This window comes from Pleuronectes platessa, chromosome 4 (assembly GCF_947347685.1).
Source record: "Pleuronectes platessa chromosome 4, fPlePla1.1, whole genome shotgun sequence".
NCBI classification, from domain to species: domain Eukaryota; kingdom Metazoa; phylum Chordata; class Actinopteri; order Pleuronectiformes; family Pleuronectidae; genus Pleuronectes; species Pleuronectes platessa.
The window spans coordinates 28,073,167-28,096,756 of NC_070629.1; the positions used below are offsets into that span (position 1 = coordinate 28,073,167).

General features: G+C 40.4%; 2 protein-coding genes across 2 annotated transcripts in view; both read right to left on the reverse strand.

The window, feature by feature from the left end:
* Positions 1-382: 382 nt before the first annotated feature.
* LOC128438317 (interleukin-1 beta) lies at positions 383-2,613 on the reverse strand. Its single transcript, XM_053420837.1, has 5 exons — positions 2,511-2,613; positions 2,089-2,330; positions 1,371-1,535; positions 1,109-1,242; positions 383-990 (listed from the first exon to the last, which is right to left on the reverse strand). Exons 1-5 carry the CDS (start codon positions 2,570-2,572, stop codon positions 769-771), a joined length of 825 nt encoding a protein of 274 aa, XP_053276812.1. The 5' UTR covers positions 2,573-2,613; the 3' UTR covers positions 383-768.
* Positions 2,614-12,728: 10,115 nt separating this feature from the next.
* Positions 12,729-23,590, reverse strand: part of LOC128438224 (metal transporter CNNM4) — a 33,971-nt gene continuing 23,109 nt past the window's right edge. Inside the window, exons 5-7 of the mRNA XM_053420704.1 lie at positions 20,935-21,031; positions 15,039-15,217; positions 12,729-14,922 (exon numbers count right to left, since the gene is read on the reverse strand). Of these exons, the coding sequence (XP_053276679.1) occupies positions 14,662-14,922; positions 15,039-15,217; positions 20,935-21,031 (537 nt within the window). The 3' untranslated portion in view covers positions 12,729-14,661. The remainder of the gene's footprint in view (positions 14,923-15,038; positions 15,218-20,934; positions 21,032-23,590) is intronic.

Below are 23,590 nucleotides of genomic sequence, written 5' to 3' on the forward strand. Positions count from 1 at the left end.
GTCTGTCTGTCTGTCTATCTGTCTGTCTATCTATTCATCCAACTATCTATCTATCTATCTATCTATCTATCTATCTATCTATCTATCTATCTATCTATCTATCTATCTATCTATCTATCTGTCTACACCACTCACCAGTCAATTACATATGAAGTAAATGTGCCTAAACCAACACCTATTTTAAGGTTTGTTGTATTTACCAATTTTTGGTACTTCTTTTTACTTGCTGGTCTATTTCTTGAAATCTGGGTCATTATGTGCATCAGTGGTAATTTGTATTATCTGTGTTTACTGGAAGGAGAAGAGTTTATTGTTCTAGTGTCTTTGTAAATGTTTGAGACGTCATGGGGCAAATCCTGAGAATAATCAACACAAAATCGAATCATCTGAAAGGGTTTATTAAATATTTGCTGCATATCATTAAAACAATTATTAGTAAGCAGATTACAAAATAAAATTAAGGTTAAATACACAGATAAATAGATAAATAAATAAAATAACTGTGTGTCATGAAAACACACAGGGTACTCATCAGAGAGCACAACATCGCCACCTCGTGGTGAAACTTGACTATGTCAATACACTAAGCATGTCACTCTCTGTACTTGGTACATACAGTAACTAGACGCTCAGTAAAAGTCGATCCAGCAGACAGCGGTAGTGCTTCTGTTGAAATTACATGTTACTTGCTGATTATGTGAATTAAATAGCTGCAGATTGAGGCTCAGAAGTGAAAATATGCTGATCCACGTTCCGCCCTGGCAGGTTTTAACTCTGACGCTGGATGTTGAAGGTCTGGTAGCGCTGGGCGCTCTCCTGACACATCATGACCGGCCTGTTGTCGTGCTCGGATGTGCTGATGTACCAGTTGGGGAAGCGGGCCGACATGAGGGTGCTGATGTTCACCCCACTGTCCTGCTTGTAGAACAGGAATCGCAGCAGCTCACTCTCCTTGGTGATGGTCCCCAGCATGGTCTTGTCCTCCACTCGCTGAGGAGCGAGAGGTCACATGTCAGAAGGGTCGAGCATCACACAGGACAGCCTCACAGGCTCACGTCAGATGCAAATGGAATCTTTAAATGTGTGGCGTCACTTTCAGATGTCTTACCTCCAGATGCAGGGTGGGCTCTCCATCCTCCTGGTGGCACGACAGGTAGAAGTCTGTGTCTTTAATGCACAGAGCGACAGGCCTGGCCTCGATGGTGGGCGAAGGGTGCACGTAGGTCGACATGTTGAGAAGAACTGAGGAGAGAGCAGAGGATGCGTGGTCATTACGACGAACATCAGACAACGACAACAACGACAACAAACAAATGTCATTTCTCGATTCTGAATGGTCCACCAGGGGCCAGAGGTTCTGTGAGCGTCACCTTTGCGGTTGTCGCTGCCGCCCTGCAGCATCACGGCGTGGAGCTCCATGCTGTTTTGGACCAGAATCAAGTTCTTCTTCTGGCTGTCGCTGATGTTGCACGGGTACACGCCCGTCCTGCTGAATTGATCTGGTGGAGTAGAGCTTCTCTCGAATACAATGTGCTCTGGGGGGAAGGGGGAGAGAGGCATGATTAGATTACCTGCCACGTTGTTGTTATGATTTAAACAAATCAACACATAATAATAAGAAATGGCAGAGATCTGAGAAACTGTTGCCAAACAGACACGTTCATCCAAGGCCCCTGAGATCACTGGGGATTTAATTTGTATTGTTTTTCTCCTTCAAAATTACTCTTAAATTTGTATACAGATTTATCCTTTTTATTTCCTTTACCTTTTTAATTCTACTGTTTTTAATCTCTTTTGATTTGCCTGTGAAAATTGTTCTTTTCAGATTTTCAAATCTTTGTCTTTGTCGTCTTGTCTCTGTGTTGTTTTTTAAAGTCCCTGAACAGAACCTTGAATCTAAGTCTGTGTATGAAACGTGCTTTAGGAATAAAACTGCCGACAGAAGATCTCAGTTTTCACTTAGTCACTTCACCAGCTGTTTAGGAACTTTTACTGCTGATCACTTCAAATAAATAATAATGATAAAAGGGGAACCAGGGTCCAGGGAGTTCTTCTTTTACAATATTAATAAAAAGTAAGAAGTATTACCTTCCACGATGCTGTCCATCATGATGTTGAGCAGGCTTTCATCTCTGAAGCTGGTGCTCAGCATCGACTCCGACCCGCCGTCCTTCAGCCGCTCCATGGCGATGATGAGGTTGACCACACGCCTCATTGTCATCGGGTGAGTGGAGATCTCCAGGCCCAGTCCCTGAGGCATCTTGGGGCCCCACGTCTGGCTCACGCTGCATTGCATCTTGGATTCCATCTTTTTCTGAATGGGCAAAGATCTACGGGCAGAGAGAAACGTTCCAGTGACACTAAATCAGAAAACCAAAGATACTTAAACATATAAATATATATATATATACATACAGAATGCATATTTCAGATGTTAGGAACCACTAAGCAAAGAAAGAACCAAGTAATAAACTGCTCAAAAGGAAGTATGAGAAGAGGATTTGCTTTACCTGTGTTGGTCGTTGGAGAGGAGGTTGTGTGAGTTTTCCTTGTTCAGCCTGTCAGTGCTCATCTGTCAGCTTGCACCAACCTGTAGACTTTTATACAACCTCAGCCACACCAGGGAATTTTCCCTTTATGACAGGAAGTGGGATGCACCAACTCACTGTGGTGACGAAATTCTGGTCACGCTGCTGCTGCTGCTGCACATGAAGGGATTGCGACAAACACCCACAAACACACAGAAATATTTTCTTTATGATTATTATTATTATTCTAATTAGAAAATAAAGAGTGTTGTGTTATGAAAAGCTGCAGGATGAAGCTCCAGATTGTTGAGCCTAATTTAACTTTAGCTGCAAAACGTAGAGCAACAATATATATATATATATTTATACAATCAAATAATTTTACATGATGAACTATTTGTTCAGTAAACAGTTATCAAAATTAATAATAGTGTTTCATTCATACATTCATCCTCTTTAACTGATATACACGTTATTTTTGTCTTGACATAAAACCATAAAAATGTATTTCTAAGACACGATGATGAAATTGTTATTATTGTTATTATTGTATTTATATTGTTCGTTTGTTTAGTCAATAAAGAAAAAGGATGAATATACAACAGGTTAAATATTGTACTTGGATCTTTAATTAACTTCTTAGCTCAGCTCAGTGAACTGCTAGCAGGTACAAACTGCTGGGGAGGAAATAACCTGAGCTCCAGAAGAAGATGTTAATTCACTCACATCTTTACAAATTCATAACAGTTAAAAAGTCTACAAGATTTTGATTATTATTATTAGTAGTAGTAGTGGTAGTGGTAGTGGTAGTAGTAGTATTCTACATTTTGATTCGTCACATTTGGCCTAGAGGCTGTTTCCTGAGATCATCATGTGAAATGTACTGATTTTTAAAATCTGTTATTTCCTAACGACTCCATGTCCGTGTACAGGCTGATTTGGGGTTTTGCAGTTTTCTTTTGAAGTGAGAGAGAAAATTCCACCATCGTCTGAGACCTGCTCCTTGTTTACTGTTGCATGACCGCGGCTGAGTCTGAGATTTCTTCACTTCCCCTGTGAGCGGTGATGCATCTGAATCTGTGTCATTCCTTCTTATCTGGATGGATTTTACAAGCTGAGACAGGCCGTGAGTAAAACACTGTTTATTCGTGTGAATCATCCCGTCGGATTTATATGTGACCGAACATAAGTACATATTAAATATAATAAAAGTTAAAATAAAATATTTTCAACGAACAATTCGTTATCTCAGTTTTCACACAGGAATTTATTCTTTTTAAATGATTAGCAGAGATCAGAATTTAGTTCATTCTTTTGAATGAGTCCATAGGTTCATAAAGGACTGAGATATGAACACTTTATTGTAACCATAACCCTAAAGATATGCAAAAACATACTAAAGAAGGAGATACGGACATTCCACGTATATAATATACTATTCAGGCAACAACTCACAATTCCATAATCATCCATTACAAGTCAATACCGGTTTCACATTTTATTCTTGTATTTAACTAAATTGACAATGTCGGAAATGTTTACATCCAAATTCTACATAGAATAGATGAAATCCTTATAAATAGTAAAACGTATATGTTATACATTTTTAATGAAAGTCGTGTGGACGATGAAATTGTCTTGTGTAGTTACTCGTGCGAATGTGGTCACGTTTAAATGAGCAGTTGTGAACGAACAATTGATTATTCTAGTATTTCAATTATGAGGAATACTCCGTTCTTTGTTGGAGTCAAATAATGTCTATCACAATATGTAATCGGAGGGTGATTGACATGTTCCTCTTCTCTCGTTACTGATGAATCGTGTTTTCTGTCCTTGAGACTTTCACATCCCTCCAAACTGTTGGTGGTTTTTTTTAATTGGAGGAAGTAAGTAAAAGTTGCAATGACTCAGTGGAGTCACTGAAAAAGGAGGAAGGTATTTTATCTGATATTCTGAACTACAAACAAGTTGTGTGCTCAATTGTTTACTTTTACTACCGTGGCAAAACATTAATGACAAAAATTACCTCAATTACCTCGACAAATATTTACACTAATCAAATGAAAAATGAAACGAAATGAAAAAATTATCATTTTACACGTGTTTGATTTTATCTTGGAATTGGAACAGTTTTGTGCTCAATGATCAAGCCACACTATAAATATATGCATAACCATTTTTAACATTACTGTATTTAAAAAAAGGTAGTTAATACAAAACCAATTTATTCTTATTTCTACTTTATTCAAACGCTCCTATTTCTATACTAATTTCTCCACTTGTCCTTTTGGGGGGGGGGGGGGGGGGGGGGGGGCAGTCATGGTTTCAGTTTATAGTCGTAAATGTTGATGTGATCACATGACGTCTGTGTGAGAGTCAGCTGAATATAAAGTCCTGATATGATTGACATCTGACTGATTCAACCAATAATCAATCGTGAGTCCTCAACTGTTACGCTACTGTAGATAGAAAGATAGAAAGATAGATAGATAGATAGAGAGATGGATAGATGATAGATGGATAGATAGATAGATGGATAGATGGATAGATAGATAGATAGATAGATAGATAGATGGATAGATGATAGATGGATAGATGGATAGATGGATAGATAGATAGATAGATAGATGGATAGATGATAGATGGATAGATGGATAGATGGATAGATAGATAGATGGATAGATGATAGATGGATAGATGGATAGATGGATATATAGATCAATGGATATATAGATAGATAGATAGATAGATGGATAGATGATAGATGGATAGATAGATAGATAGATGGATAGATGGATAGATAGACGGATAGATAGATAGATAGATGGATAGATGGATAGATGGATAGATAGATAGATGGATAGATGATAGATGGATAGATGGATAGATGGATATATAGATCAATGGATATATAGATAGATAGATAGATAGATAGATAGATAGATAGATAGATAGATGGATAGATGATAGATGGATAGATGGATAGATGGATAGATAGATAGATGGATAGATGATAGATGGATAGATGGATAGATGGATATATAGATCAATGGATATATAGATAGATAGATAGATAGATGGATAGATGATAGATGGATAGATAGATAGATAGATGGATAGATGGATAGATAGACGGATAGATAGATAGATAGATGGATAGATGGATAGATGGATAGATAGATAGATGGATAGATGATAGATGGATAGATGGATAGATGGATATATAGATCAATGGATATATAGATAGATAGATAGATAGATAGATAGATAGATAGATAGATAGATGGATAGATGATAGATGGATAGATGGATAGATGGATAGATAGACGGATAGACGGATAGATGGATATATAGATCAATGGATATATAGATAGATAGATAGATGGATAGATGGATGGATAGATAAAAATCTGTAAAGTGTTGAGTGCATATGTATTCACCCCCTTTACTGTGAAACCCCTAACAAAGATCTGGTGCGACCAATTGCATTCACAAGTCACATTTGCAAGTCACATAATTAGTAAATAGGGTCCACCTGTCTGCAATTTAATCTCAGTATAAATACACCTGTTCTGTGACGGACTCAGAGTTTGTTGGAGATCATTACTGAACAAACAGCATCATGAAGACCAAGGAGCTCACCAAACAGGTCAGGGATAAAGTTGTGGAGAAATATGAAGCAGGGTTAGGTTATAAAAAAATATCCAGAGCTTTGAACATCTCTCTGAGCACCATAAAATCCATCATAAGAAAATGGAAAGAATATGGCACAACCGCAAACCTACCAAGAGGAGGCCGTCCACCCAAACTGAAGAGTCGGACAAGGAGAAAATTAATCAGAGAAGCAACCAGGAGGCCCATGGTTACTCTGGAGGAGTTGCAGAGATCCACAGCTGAGGTGGGAGAATCTGTCCACAGGACAACTATTAGTCGTCTACTCCACAAATCTGGCCTTTATGGAAGAGTGGCAAGAAGAAAGCCATTGTTGAAAGGGATCCATAAAAAATCCCGTTTGGAGTTTGCCAGAAGCCATGTGGGAGACACAGCAAACATGTGGAAGAAGGTGCTCTGGTCAGATGAGACCAAAATTGAACTTTTTGGCCTCAATGCAAAACGCTATGTGTGGCGAAAACCCAACACTGCCCATCACCCTGAGCACACCATCCCAACAGTGAAACATGGTGGTGGTAGCATCATGCTGGGGGGATGCTTCTCTTCAGCAGGTACAGGGAAACTGGTCAGAATAGAGGGAAAGATGGATGGAGCCAAATACAGGGAAATCCTTGAAGAATATCTGATGCAGTCTGCAAAAGACTTGAGACTGGGGCGGAGGTTCATCTTCCAGCAGGACAATGACCCTAAACTTACTGCCAGAGCTACAAAGGAATGGTTTGGATTAAAGAATGTTAATGTCTTAAAATGGCCCAGTCAAAGCCCAGACCTCAATCCAATAGAGAATCTATGGCAAGACTTGAAGATTGCGGTTCACAGACGGTCTCCATCCAATCTGACTGAGCTTCATCTTTTTTGCCAAGAAGAATGGACAAACCTTTCCATCTCTAGATGTGCAAAGCTGGTAGAGACATACCCCAAAAGACTTGCAGCTGTAATTGCAGCGAAAGGGGGTTCTACCAAGTATTGACACAGGGGGGTGAATACTTATGCACCCAACAGATGTCAACTTTTTTGTTCTCATTATTGTTTGTGTCACAATAAAATTTATTTTGCACCTCCAAAGTACTATGCATGTTTTGTTGATCAAACGGGAAAAAGTTTATTTAAGTCTATTTGAATTCCAGTTAGTAACAGTACATAATGGGAAAAAGTCCAAGGGGGGTGAATACTTATGCAAGGCACTGTAGATGGATAGATGGATAGATGGATAGATGGATGGATAGATAGATGGATAGATGATAGATGGATAGATGGATAGATGGATGGATAGATAGATAGATAGATAGATAGATGGATAGATGATAGATAGATAGATAGATGGATAGATGGATATATAGATCAATGGATATATAGATAGATGGATAGATAGATAGATAGATAGATAGATAGATAGATAGATAGATTGATATATAGATAGATGGATAGATGGATAGATAGATAGATTGATGGATAGATGGATAGATAGATAGATGGATAGATGGATAGATTGATGGATAGATGGATAGATAGATAGATGGATAGATGGATAGATAGATAGATAGATAGATAGATAGATAGATAGATGGATAGATAGATAGATAGATAGATAGATAGATAGATTGATATATAGATAGATGGATAGATAGATAGATTGATGGATAGATGGATAGATAGATAGATTGATAGATAGATATATTGATATATAGATAGATGGATAGCTAGATAGATAGATAGATGGATAGATAGATAAATGGATGAATGAATGAAATGGAACAATATGAGGAAATGAAAACACTGCTGTTCTCATGTCAGGTTTCTACGTCACACTCGCCCCAGATTAACAAACAACAGTTGTGTCACATCCTGTGTAATCACTGAATTGTTGTGATGACGGTTTCTCCTCCTTCACGCTCTCCTGGAGACTCCAGCTCCTCCTGCAGAACCGGTCTGACACACATACAGAATTCCCAGTGATGTCATAAGGACGGGAGCAGCAGCAGCTTTGGGAGTTTTCTCAAACCACTTCCTCAAAGGGCTGAATTTCACTTCCTGGTCCGTGCCACGCCCTCACGTGTCCCACATACCTGCCTCCTGCCAGGAGCAGTGGGCGGATGCCTCACCTGCAGTTGCATGCAGGTCACAGCCTCATCGTGAGATCTGATCTCAGGTAAGCGGATGTTGCTTCAGAGAATGTTTCACCCCAGCGAGGGAAGAGTGAGTAGAATACAAATCAGTTCCTTGCGACATTTAGCAGGGAAAGTATCTGAAAAATATAAATATAAATATATATTTATATATGATAGATTAAGGTCATTCAAAAGGAAAAAAGAAAAGTTATGAAGGCTCGAAATCCAACAAAAGGATATAAAGGGTCATAGCACGAGTTCATACAATACTTCAATTAATAACACAATTTGTAAAAAGAATGTTAAACGCCTACCCTGCTCAGTTTATGAACTCCAATCACTTTACATTACATTGTAAAAATGTTGTTTATCATCATAACATCATTTATTAAGATAAATAATCGGTTCAGATGAATCCACTGTAGATTATGTCTCAAAGATTTGACGATATGATGCAGAGTCATTTAGTGTTTCTGCGAGAAAAAAAACGATCAAATAATGGATTGAATCTCTTTCGAGGGCAACATGGTGGTGAAGTCAGCTTTGAAGAAACTTCCATCTGAGCTGCTGCGTTCACAAGACGTGTTTTACGATGTCACGTAGAACGAGACCAATCAAATCTTAATCAGTTCTTCTTGAGATTTCCTCTTCACAAGGTAAATAGTGTGGTGTGTGTGGGGGGTCACCGAGACATCGACCTTTGACCTTATTCCACCAAAATCCAATCAGTTCATCCGTGAGTTTTCGTGAACGTTTGTGCTAAATTTGAAGAAATCCCCTTGAGCTGTTCTTGAGATTTCGTGTTCACAAGTTGATTGTCGGAGGGAAACAGATTTACTAAGTGTATTTGTTTATATCTGATTGTATATTCACGTGTGTTTTTTACGCCCCAAAGAAACCAGAACAATCACAAAGATCTATAGAGAAAAAATATCTCATGTTTATTAATAACTTTCTTCATCTTCAAAACTCATTAAGACAGAAACTATAAAACAGTATTTACACCTCGTTTCTCTGTTGTGTTTAAACTTAAAAGCATAAAAACCAGAGAGGATGAAGGACACTTTCATATTCAACCCCCCCCCCCCCTCCCCCCACCATCGGACGCTCCATTCACTCTGTTCCCAAATTAAATACATGACAATTAAAAAAAAAAAAGAGAGAAAAGATTGTTGTTTATCACAATTACTGACAGTGTTTCTGAGGTACAAAATTATAATAATAATAATAATAATACAAAATAAAAAATTACGAGACTTGATTTACAAATATTCCCACACACTCTCACACAGACATAATTAACCCAAACCCAGTATAAGTGAAAGCAGATGGGGGTGGGGGGGTGGGGGTGAACAGGCATAAACATAAACAACATAAACAACAACAGGAAGATGGGGGTGAATGAGAAAACATTGAAAGATGAAGGTGAAGGCAACAGAGGAAAGTCTTATGACATCCTGGTCACCAACCGGGTTGCGACAGAGCTGCTCGATCAGCAACTTTGGCAAATTTGTTGCCTTTTGAAAAAAAATCCTGGTGGCGTCACTAAAGTGCTCATGTGTTCAAATCAAGGGAAAGAACCCTTTCCACTGAGCTCCCAAAAACAAAGCTGGTTTAAAAGACAGGAACAGAAACGTCTTCTCAGGAGAAAGAGGAAACGGCAGCGATTGAAAAAGTAATTTACAATATTTCCAGCTTTACTCTACGACTCATTTGTGCCGTCGGCCCTCCAGACCGATTATTATAATGGATTCAATCTCGTATTGTTGTATCTTCACGAGGATCTCCTCAGGTATTTTCATGAGCTCACACATGATTCACAGGTTTCCCAAAATTGTGCAACGTTTGTTTCCCCTGAGGTGAAACCAGGATTCGTTGCCTATATTTAGCCACATCCTCCCGTTGATCCCTGTGGTTGAGAATCTGGATTGAAACGAGGGTTCGGTGCCTGGGGAACGATTTACTATTCGTACGGGACAGGAACCAACGTGTGAGATCATAAAAGTTCAAGTTAGGTTGAGATAACAGGAGGAATCAAAGGTTTGATATTCTTTATAAAGCTGCGTCGCCTGTAAATAAAGATAGACAGTACAGGTGGTAAACCCCTCCTCCTCCATGTTAGTAGATTGGACATGAACCAAACTCAAATGTCAAAGGACAAAGGACAAACTAATTTTCTCAAAGGTTTCTGTCATTTTGTTTAGTTCTTATCACGCTGATGCTTGTTCAGGTGTTTTTCGGGTGAAACGTTATGATTGACAGCTCAGGCTGCGACCAGACACTAATTAGACTTTATAAGAAAGATGGCGGCTCGTTCGTCTGCTGGATATTTTGGCTTCACTTCCTAATAGTGGAAGTAAGTGAAGATGGGTCGTCCATCTTTATTTACAATCTACCGGATGTTGTCGATGATGTGTTATTATCCAGCTAAGTCAATATCCATTTACATTACATATCATTTAGCTGATGCTTTTGTCCAAAGCGACTCAACATTATGAGGGGCCACTTAGGGGTTCAGTATCTTGCCAAGGACACTTCGGCATGCAGATGGGGAAGAGTGGGGTTTGAACCGGCAACCTTCATGCTGGAGAACGCCCGCTCTACCCCCTTGGCCACACCGCCTCATAATTTACCTTATGAATTCATGAATAATACAATATAAATAGAATATAAGCACCAGAACAATGTTGCTTTGTTTTAAAATAAAAGAGTTGCAGGGAGTTTGGCCACTAACATCTTGGATGAATCCACTTTTATTCACTCATGAAGGTTTCCCTCCAGGGCTTCACACGTCAGCTTCAGTGACTCACAGAAGTGACGGGCAGCTGAGAAACACTCGTCAAGCCTGTGAGCAAAACATTCTTTAGTATTTTGGATAAACTTGAAAATTGGTCAGAAAACAAACCATGGAAACAAAGTTTGTGAGGTCACGGTGTTGGGAACTGTTCCCCGTCTCCTCCCAGTGACGTTTAACTCGGCCGATAATTTGACAATTCAACAAATCCAGGTTGTTTCCATTTCAGTGTCTTGAATCTCCACATTGAAATGTAAATAGTGTTGTTGTGAACATTTTACTGTTTAAAGAAAGAAAAAAAGGAGACAAAGTGTTTTTAAGGCGGCGCCGAAATGCCTCCAAATGACCTTTAACCCTTTGGGTCAAAAAAAAGAATAAACTGGATGTAGAAGACAAACAGACAGAGCATCAAAGTTCAGTTCAAATAATTGATAAATTATTGTCATAAGTATGAAGAGAGGAAAACACAGCTCAGACCCATGTGACGCTGCAGTGACCCACACGACACGTTAAAGTCACGTTATTCTTCAGATTATCACCGCTTTGGTTTTGGCAGAAAACTAAATGGACACGACTTCTTTCTTCAGATGCAACTCGTGTGTTGGTTTGACGGGAAAAAAAATCTCAGAAATCAGTTTTGAAATCAACAGAAACACATTTTCTTTTTTACCAAAGAACTTTCCCAAGACTGTCAATCACAACAGGCCATGTTTCAATCATCACAAATAACAAGTTATTCCAAGTAACTGAAAAACAGAAATGGATCCGCATTTTTTTTTTTCCAAGCCTCTGCTTTCAGATTCATGATGACAGTGACTGAGCGCAGGAGGAGTTTCTGTTCTGATTAAAAGTTGAATCATATGATGGATGGATGAAGTGACTGGAAACATGTCGGCGTTGGTTTGGAATCTCGTGTTGTTGATTTCACAAAGCAGCAGCAGCAGGGAAAAGAAAAGAAAAGTCAGAAGACAAAATTCTGTTGGAGACAACTTTCCTCTCTTAGTTATTTTTCTGACATCCTACATTTCCCAGAATCCCCTTTGACAACATTGAGCGCGCAGAGTGGAGGTCGTTGGATTCACCTGTGATTTGTGTGTTTGAACCATAAGACGTTGTTTTTTTTTCAAAGATGGATGAAATGAAAACTCAAATCATCTAGATCGCCCCCTGGCTGCAGTGTGGGGGCATGAACCCCGCCTCCTCCTTGTTAGCAGATGGGACACGAACCAAACTAACAAGTCAAAGAACACAGCAGAGATGGTTTCTGTCATTTTAAGTAGCTGATATGTTCGAGTGTTTGTGTTTCTGGTGAGTTTGGTTTTAATTAGTTGTGTGATGTTTTTAAAAAACGTGGGTGGGACCTCGACACCTCAGCTTCACCCCTCAATCACTTCCTTCAAATTGCACAAGATGGTCGACCCTAGTCTGGGATATTTTGGCTTCATTTCTGTACAATGGGAAGAAGTGGAGACGCGTCGTCCATCTTTATTTACACTCGATGGTTTTCGGTGGGAAAACAACATGGCGCGGTGCTGAGGGCGGTTGCACTGCTCTCGGGTCAGTGCACAAGTCCATCTCCACCGTGTGAACGTGCAACAAATGTACTTTCATTTTTAAAAACAAAAACTCGATGTATGGTTTATTTCTCATGTTGTATATCACTGAAAACATTTAATTATAAATATATCTAATATCTGTGGCTCTGAAATCAGAGGAATCTATTACATGACACATGATGTGTGAGATTTCTTGGGGATAAAGTTCAATTTAAAATCTCAGCAGATTGTACAGTCAACTGGAGTGTGAGCAGAAGAATAAAAAATAAAAGAAATAACCCATTCTTTGTGAAATAAGACACATTATTTTCCAATTAAAGTGACAAAGTTATCAGAGTTGAGTTGTGTGCTCAGCTGCAGAAACACAAAACCACGACTCACGGTCAAGTCGCTGCTCATTAAGCGAGAGTGACCCCTTCCCCCAGAACCGATTAAAAAACCCCAAACATAACCACTGAATGCAAAAAGAACATGGAACACGTAAAATCTCACAATGAGGCAAAATAAAAATCTGATTTCTCTCCCCAGCTCGTCGACAAAAATATATATTTACACACACGTTCGACCAAATAAATAAAATCTCAGATTTCTTATAGTATTTTCTAGTCACGAGGCGATCAAGGTTCCCTCTTTTGGTTTCTGTTCCCGCCAAGTCTGCTGATGGCCATTTTGGTCTCACACACACACATACACACACACAGACACACAAACCACCGTTTCTCATAAAGTAAATCAAACATTTTTCACCTCTATAAAAACTTAATTTGTCTTGAATCTGCCATCTCCTCTTTTAGGATCTGTCATCAGGTCAGAGGTCAGGTGACCCGGGGGGGGGGGGGGGGGGGGGGGGGGCTGCCACAGTTAACGTACCCTACACATTGAACACATTCATCATGTTGATTGTCTTAATCACAATTACAGTCTATCGCTGAATCTCCCACCGACTCGGGGGATAAAGGCTCTGGGCTACTTTCTGCTTCATTACAGGAAACAAGAAGGAATTTATATATATATATAAATACACATCACATATAAATATGCGTGTATATTTCTTTTCTTGTAGAAATCCACCCACACTCCCCCGATTCCCTCCCCCACCCCCCCTCCCCTATACCCGAAGGCAAACAGAGTCAGTAGGAGTCTTGTGTGTCAGTCTCACACTTGATTTGAGGAATAAATATCTGACTATAAATGTCTATGGATCATATATTAGTTATTTGAGCTCCGCTGACATGCCGGGTCGTCTTTAGTCTTCTAGCTGTGAGGGCGTTCCACTGCTGCACTTGCATGTCCGTACTAGGGAGAGTCTCCCTGAGTCTGACTAGGGACCACACACACACCAAACACACACACACAAAGACACACACGTAAAAACACACAAACAAATTGAGGACGAATCTCACAAGAGAGGGGAGGAGCCTTCTGGTCCAAAGAAGCAGGTCCTTCAGATCTTTGTCGTCAGTTAAAACACGAGGAGAACGCGAACACACACAAACACGCACGCACGCACGCACGCACGCACGCACGCACACACACACACACACACACACACACACACACACACACACACACACACACACACACACACACACACACACACACACACACACACACACACACACACACACACACACACACACACACACACACACACACACACACACACACACACGTGCACAGATGCAGATATCCTTTTGATTTCGGTGAACTAGATGAGTTCTGTGGTTTGGCGAGTCTCTTTATGTGAAAAGTGTACAAGGAGAGTTCCCAGGATGCATTTTGGTTTGTCTGCGTGCATGTCTGTAGTGTTCAATTCTTGCATATTCAACGATATGCGTGCACATGGCTTGTTTCTCCGGGCCTGGCCCTGGCATTTGTCTGCATTCCCATTCTCACACACACACCAACACACACACCAACACACACACTCCTCCTCTCCTCCTCATCAGCATATATCCGAGCGTAGCTGTGCATGCGTGCAAACGTGGGGTTGGGGGGGGGGGTCAAATGTTGTGTTCCAGCTGGCCGTGGTGGTTGGCTGTGTGCGGTGAGTTCTGCTCGTTGAGGAGGAGGAGCGTGGTCTCGTCCGGCCCGTTCTCCGTCGCGGTGGAGTCCGAGGCCAGGTACGTGACGGCGGTGGCGTTGGCGCTGGCGGGGGGGTCGGTCTGATCCAGGGTAACCGCGTTGTGGCCGCTCTCCGGGGACTGAGGCGTGCTGTCCAGACGGGACGCCATCAGGCCGTTCTGGTACTGAGTCCGTGTGATCTGACGGGGTGAGAGAGAGAGAGAGAGAGAGAGAGGGGGGAGTTAAAGACAGAGATCACACACACACACACACACAACTGGGCTGCGTTCACTGATGTGAGGTCGTCATCACCGACCTTAACGAACTGCAGGTCGCTGAGGGCGCGCACGTAGAAGTCGGGCGTGTACTGCTGCGAGGTGAAGCTGTTGTTGAGCTGGCTGTTGCTGCCGCTGACGGAGAGCGACTCGGTCCGGTCCGCTCCGCTCAGAGACGCCGTGCGGTTCAACCCGCTGAGGTGAGACGGAGAACGGAACTCTGCCCACACACACACACACACACACACACACACACACATATAGAAAAGGTTGTTAGCATCGGAAAGATACAACTTCAGTCCCGTCAAGGCGGAGTCAGCGGTCTACAGCTACTGCTTCAAAGCCATTCGAGGGTTAATGGCTCAGTGGTCAAGATGCAGTGACGGTTAAAATGCAGCCTAATAATGAAAGAATGTGACACGCAACACACAGATAGCGCACAACATTAAATCAGAAACACAAAATTAAACTTGAAAGAGGAACAGAGGCAAAGTGTTGAGGGGGACACACACACACACACACACACACACACACACACACACACACACACACACACACACACACACACACACACACACACACACACACACACACACACACACACACACACACACACACACACACACACACACACACACACGTCAACGTTCAGATACAGCGTGTTCACACCTTTTCTTCAGCGGACGCAGCAGCGACATGTTGTGTGTCTGTCACACCCGAACACAATGACTCACAAAACATTCCAAACAAGCTGTGAGTCAATTTTTTTTGTTTTTTTAAAAGATGTCGAGCACCAACCGAACTTGTTACTTTCTCACGTGTTTATTCAGCATTTTGTATAGAATGCCGAGCAGAGCAGGATGCAGACTGAGATCAGGCGTATTAACAAGAGGTGGAAACAATATTCACTACTGTAATATTCAGCTGTACAGGCTCTTATTTTGAAAACATATATGCTTTGTCAGAAAAGAATAAACTGTCCGAACCTTTAAAACTTCTAACTTCCAGTGTTCAGCCGACAGAACATTGATAAAGAAAGTGTTTATTACTTTAATCCTCAGTAACAATGATTCCTACTTTAGGTGGAAGGTGGTTTATAGACAAATTATTGATTACAATATAGTAAAACACAGTTGTAATAATACTTGCACTAGTAATTGTTTATATATACACAATTATTAAAAGTAAAATGTGATTATTTCTCCACAAACATTTTGATATTTAACATATAGTGTCTACAAATGCCACATGGTGAAATTAAATGTAATTATTATCATGAATAACTGAATAATTGTTTTCGGTGTGGGTTGGGACACTGTTTATTTTCTAGCTTGATCCGAAATTGCAAATGTGGACGTTAAAAAAAAAAATATATAAAAGCCACAGATAGTTATTATGAAGTATTTGAAATGTTACTTAAATATAAAAATTAACACTGTGCAAGATCTGTATCAACAGAATGTTTGGTCCGAGTTTGTTAAATGACAAAGCCTCAGGGTTGTTGGCTCCATTCCCGATGACCATCTTCCTGATGTGACGCACTGAAGTCTAATTCACGTTACGCAGCTAATTGGAATGAGCAGACGTGATTCATTAATGGTGACCAATACGACCAGTGGAAGGAAACCACAACTAACTGGTTATCTGTTTTTTTCCGTCGTCCACAAGGTTTTTATCAGAGACAGATAAACACACAAAGCGCATAGGACTCAATTATAATCAAACGTCTTGAATTTCCCACGGGATTAATAAAGTATCCATCTATTTATCTATCTATCTATCTGGGTTTGGACATTTTGGATAATGCAAGTACACAAGACATTTCCATGAAGAATTATTACAGATCATATCTTTGAAGGGAGCGACAGCATCCTAGAGGAACTACTGGAGCTAACACAGTTTAAGGACATCACGCAGGTTGAGTCTTTTACTGTTGAGCTCCGGGTTTTAGCTGCAGCCTGATAATTCACTCAAAGTCTGAAAATGATTCCTTCAGCTTGTTATTTTCCACCTCTGCTCCGACAAAACAAAACCAGGATGACTAACTTCCATTGATTTCCTCAAGCGCACAGTTTAGTTCATGCTTATGTAAACCCAAGAGATGTGACGCACACACACACACACACACACACACAAACAAACACACACACTCGCAGACTCGTTACCAGCTGTTTGTTATTACCCATAGGTCTGAGTCTTCCAGCAGGGGGCCTCAGTGAGTCATAGGAAACTGTTTTACCTGGACACGTCAATCGCGTTAGATTTCAGGGAATTAATCCAGTTAAACTACTTAATCTAGTTAATCTCGTTAATCTCGTTAATCTAGTTAATCCTGGCTCGTCAACAGCGAAATGACAGTTTAGTGGTTAGATTTCACTTGGTCATGAAAAACAACAAATGGTTTTCATCTTGAGCGCAAAATCCCAGTTTTACGAAAGACTCCTGGTATTTATCAGGAGTATTTATTTAGCTTTTCCAGATACAAGAGGTTTTAAACCTTTTAACATTCATGTTTCATAAACCATGTTCTTGTTTGTTTACACAAAAAAGAAAAATAGATACATTTCCTGAGCTGCTTCGGCTTTAAAATTCATTTTTCAGTTTGCGTCTCTCTGAAAAGTGGAATAGTTGAAGTGTCAGTGCATTTTTTTTATAGATATGGATGAAAGGTATTTTTAAATTTAAACAAACAATAAATAAATGTATTCGTGTACTCATGGTAAAGTAGTTGTAATCTCATATAAGGACATTTTAAGTGTTTATTAATGCAACAATGTCTCAATTCCTACTTATATGAGGATATATTGATATTGTTATAGCTATATTTGTATGTTTCCAGCTTAATTGTTCATACATCATCATCAGTAACTGTTGTTCATAAATATATTAATAAACACTTATATCTGCTCCCAACTACATCCTGGTGTTTCACAAACTAACGAGGATCAGTTAAGTGTCACCAAAACATAAAATCTTTTTCGTTTTAGTTTTGGCTGCGATGGAGAAAGAGCTGAACCTCGTCCAAAAGTTTCCTACTGGATCTTCGTGACCTGAAAACAAACAAATCTCTACTTGTGCTCTGAGAGTTAGTGTTTTTAAAAACTAAAGTGGATGATGGGACCCAATTCCAAACAACACTGAGATCTGGGATCAGATTTGGAACTGGCTGCAGGTTAATGATTTTTTCTTGTTATCTCTAAACTACACGTTGAACTCTAAAAGACGACAATCAGAAGTTAAAGCTCTTTAGTCCGTTCAAAAACATCTGAAATATAAACAAAATATCAGAGGCTGCCTCTCAACAGCTTCACATTCTTTCTTCCAATGTCTCACATGTAAGTGTGGATGTAAAACAGAGAAAGGGACAATGTGAGGTTTTCCTGTAAAGAGGAAACAGTCCCGTCTGGGTGTCTCATGATTTTTGTCCGATCCCTCTCTTCCTTCTTTGTCCCATGTGATCATTTCCTGTCAAGTTTGGGAAATCGGTGTTGACCTTTTTGGGAGATATGCTCTTTGTTCAACTCTTAACTTTGCAACGTGGCTCAGATCTATGTAATCTCAACTATTCACATACGAGGGGCTGAAATTAAACAACTTCTGTTTTCAAATGACTTTTATTATTAATCTATAAGGATCATTTTACAGATCGTCTTTCTAATAGATGAATCGTTTAAGTGTCTCATCGCAAAGAGGTGTGTTTGCAACTTACTAATAAACTTGAGGGCTCTAAAGTGGATAAACTCTAATTTCACTAACTTGACTTCTTCCTTCTCTCATTATCTGTAGATCATCGTCACTTCTGCAGGAGTCGGATTAAACCCGGTGCTGAACAGCAACATGACCTCTGACCTCAGACCTGCACGTGTGAGGGTCTCACCTCATCTCACTGCCACGCAAACTAAACACTGACTGAACACTGAGGATCAGATGAGGTTGTCTTTATTGGACAAAGAGCTTATTTACCCAAAAAGTCATCATGGGAGTCTTTGCTTTGCTTAAAGGTTCAAGCTACGTTGATCACATGGAGAAGAAGGCAGCTAGACAGAAGCGCAACCCAGAATTCATTGCTCCAACTTATAGAAAGTTGTGTATAAGAAGCAGTTTCCTACACTCTGTGATTAGGTGGCAGTTGATAAAGAGATTTTTCTAATCATGGGCCGGAACCACCCCGGAGCCCGGCCCATCCGTGGTGTTAAAGAACCCAGACATGCCGGAGTTTACCTGGCACCCGAGAGAACAGAGAAAACCTCTTAAAGGAGAGGTGGCGAGGACGAGGTGCAGCCGCTGGGAGGAGAGAGTGAAGGAAGGAAGGAAGGAAGGAAGGAGGACGGATGGAGGGAAGGAGGGAGGGAGTCAGTGAGACAGTGGGAGACAGAGAGACAGACACACACAACACCATGGAGGAATGCTGCTTCACTCAAAGACAGCGTTAAACAGGAAGTGAGTTTTTGGGGTAAATCGAGGCTGATGCTGGGGGAAAAGAAGGAACGTTGATAAACTGATAAAACAAAACGAGCACCAAACAATTCTCTCTACATGAAACACCCGTAGAACTTCAAGATGACAAAGAGACAAAAGGAAAGAGGATGATGGTGCATCAGCAGAAGGAATTTCAGAAATCCAGGATGTGAACACACGTTAAAAAAAAAAAATCTAGTTTTGTTTTTAGACGGTAGAAAAGAAGAAATTTTTTTCTTGGACTTTTTACTTTCTCAGTTCCCTTCTCAAAATACCTCGGTATAATGAGTGGAAATATCAAGAATAACATTTTTTTTTTTTCCTTATTACTAAACCTGTTTCGAAATTAACAAGTTTACCAGTTCATCTACACAGTAGTAATGTAATGTAGTAGTTTCATATTTACTAAATAGTTCAACTTTATCTAGTTTATTCTTTTGATAAAAAATACACACTTCCTCTTCTCGTGGTTTTCTCGTGCTTCCCTTATCTTCAGAAATGTCGTAGAATACATGGAAACCTTTGAAACACGTTGTGTGTGTGTGTGTTTGTGTTTGTGTGTGTAAGATGTGTCAACAAATTAAATGAATAAATAACTGGTATCGTGTTACGTGGAGCAGTGATATCTCAACTGATTGATATTCTCTCTCTCTATCATTATGTTTAAGCTGCAATAGTAAACTGAAGTTAACGAAGCATACAATAAAAAGCACTTTTATACTTATTGTCTAAAAGCTGGACGTTTGTTACTGAAGCTGTATAAAGTAATAGATTGGTTTGTTATAATTTAAAAAGATTATATTTTCATTGATTAGAATGAACTGTAACTGACTAAAAATGTCCCTAAAGAAAAAATTAGGAGAAGCAGGAGAGTAAAAGTAGAGAATATATGTCTAAAAAATGTGAATTTATAGTTCCTTTAGTGTTTCATGGTTTACTAGAACAATTCATTTTTTATTTCTACCATCCTCCTTACATTAATGGTTGTAAAGTTATTGAACATTTTGCCACTAGGTGGCAGGAGAAGCATCTGATTGAGAGGAGAGGAGGAGAGGAGGAGACGAGTTGAGATGAGAGGAACAAGAGGAGAGGAGGAGAGGAGGAGACGAGTTGAGATGAGAGGAACAAGAGGAGAGGAGGAGAGGAGGAGACGAGTTGAGATGAGTGGAACAAGAGGAGAGGAGGAGATGAGGAGAGGATGAGAGGAACAAGAGGAGAGGAGGAGATGAGTTGAGATGAGAGGAACAAGAGGAGAGGAGGAGAGGAGGAGACGAGTTGAGATGAGTGGAACAAGAGGAGAGGAGGAGAGGAGGAGAGGATGAGAGGAACAAGAGGAGAGGAGGAGATGAGGAGAGGATGAGAGGAACAAGAGGAGAGGAGGAGAGGAGGAGATGAGTTGAGATGAGAGGAACAAGAGGAGAGGAGGAGATGAGGAGAGGATGAGGAGAGGTGGAGTAGTGATGGAGATTTTGAACTCACCTAGTGTGGGAGCACTGAGCGCCATCACGCCGTAGAAAGAGAAAGGTCCGGTCTCAAACTTCATGTTCTCGTTTCCAGCCTCCACTTCCACTCGGCCCTGAGAGCAACAACACAAACAAACATGCACCAAGTTAAAGAGGTTATACAAGTACACATTTCATGCATCTGTAATAAAGTTATTTTCCCTTCCTATTCCAAAATATGTTTACAGAGCAGTACGCTACACGTTCACATAGATTTTTATGTATTTTTAAATTAGACAATAGCAAGAGGGGGATTTGATCCATTGATCCAATTACAGCGGGCAGCTGACATTAGACCCCGCCTCCTGCAGCAGGGCTAGGGTTGCATTCAGGAATACATTCAGCAGGTACTTGTATTTTTAATACTTTGAGTATATCTATTCAAGTAGAAATGCGACAGATCCAGGTACTGAATAATCTGCCAAATAATAAATTGGTCTAACACCGATAACTTTCAGAGAAAAGTTAGTTCTTCCGTGAAACCCTGACTTGAACTTTGATATGAAATGACACTGCTTGGCCTCTAGAGGGCGGCACAATGTCAGGTGCCAGCAGATCTGTGACAGTCCTGCATCAGCACTTGGAGTTGACATGTTTACTTTGGACTTAATCCCAATCTAATATGAACCACGGTGAATCAAGGTTCACTAGTTTTAACTGAAGTAGATGAGGCTGTGAGAGTGATGTGAGGAGATGAGGTCAAATCTGAGGTCACGAGAGGACAGGGAGGACGAGGGGGTGAAGGAGGCCTCTGTGTTGGTACAGACAGTTGGCCCAAATCTGCCCGCTGGAATGTGTGAACTGCAGCAACAACACAGCACAGCTAATCCACACTGTCATCCCTTCTTCCCTCCTTCCCTTCTTCCCTCCTTCCCTCCACCCTAGGCTGATGAAAGCAGAAAGGAGAGTGGACACAACTCCCTGCGTCGTTCACTGACGAGTGAATAGGGACAGTCACAGTCCATATAAGGTTCATGAGTTATCGCCCAACAGAGTCTGAAAAACAACTAAACATGAACATTAAAAATCCCTAAATGACAAAAACGCATCAAATCAACTCAACGGTTTTCTGTTCCGTGCACGTTTCTCTTTAAGACCTCCTGCGGTGATCTGAATGAAGTGAGCCGGTCCCGTCACGAGCGCTGCGCTGAATTAGCTTCACCACGTCCCCCCCCCCCGCGGCTCAGCAGCCAGCGCTCAGCTACCACTGTCAACTGTGATCACACCGCAACTCGTCCACGCCGCCGCCGCTAATCTGCAGCTGCAGCTACCGTCAAGGCAGAGGTGGAGAGTTAGGAGCATTTATTTCAATCAGACCTGAACAAATTCCCTCCTGTTGAACTCATTCATCACGTTGGATCGAGACCCCGAATCAAAGTGTTTTTAAAAAGAGGTTTAACCTCTGTAGTCAAAGCTGCACAGGGGTTAAAAATAGCATAACCCCTTATTAAACTACATTTAAAACCGCTATATCCAGATTGCTATTGGGGTAAAAATACACTGACATAATATCAGCCTCTAAAATATGGAGTTTCACGGAAATCCATTCAGTAGTTGTGAGGAAATCCTGATAAACAAACAAACACACAAACTGGAATAGCACCCGTTTCATCTCCTTCCTCCCACATGGCCCAACAGCTCCATAAAACAAGCTGCCCTAACGTTCTCACACTCACAGATATCAGACCCCTAAATATCTTATTTCCCGTCAAGATCTATGAATTATTCCCTGGGAAAATGTTGAGGAAAAGAAAGAACTCCCTTCCCTGATTCATCCAACCCTGGGAAACAACAAACAAACAAACAAACAAACAAACAAACAAACAAACAGGACAGTGGTTGAAATGAAAACCTTGAGGTAAAGCTAAGGAACATGTGCGCTTCATGTTTCTTGTCTTGCTGCCACATGCTCATAACAAAGTGTGATCTAGTTCCACGCCTTCGGGCCTGCTTCATTAAACCAGGGTGTGGCAACTGCCCGTCATCGTCATTATCACCCAACGACAAAACTATTCAGGGCTTTAACAACACATAAAAGTTTGTTCTGTCATCACACACAACATAGAAAAAGTAAGAGTGCATGTGATGATGCAACGCAATTGTTTAATATTTAACTACCAGTTATTTATACTGTTGGTTAATCTGTGATTCATATTTATCAATCCTTGATGGTTGATACCAACTCAATCTAAATATGTTTTTAAAAAAAAGCATAAATTGTTTTCCTCAAATAACCAATAAGTAGATTTAAGTAGAGTTACCGCACCGTGGTTGTTTGGCTCCACCAAACTGTGACCTTTGACCTTTGACCACTGAGATAAAGTAATTTCCCTAAGTCACACTTGAGGAATCATGTCAAAGATTTTACATGAACACGTTCACGAGGCAAAACAAAAGTTTCATGAGGTCACAGTGACCTTGACCTTTTGATCTCCAAGTTCTTAAAGAAATTCCTTTGTGTGTTCTTGATAAATGTGGTTTAAAGGGAACATGAGGGCCACGTGACCTTGACCCTTTAACCTTCACCCACTGAAATCTAATCAGTTCATCTTTGGGTCAAATTCAAAGTTTGTCCGAATGTGACAGATCGCCAGCTTCCTGTCACTTATAATGAATCAGCATGTTAGAAAATT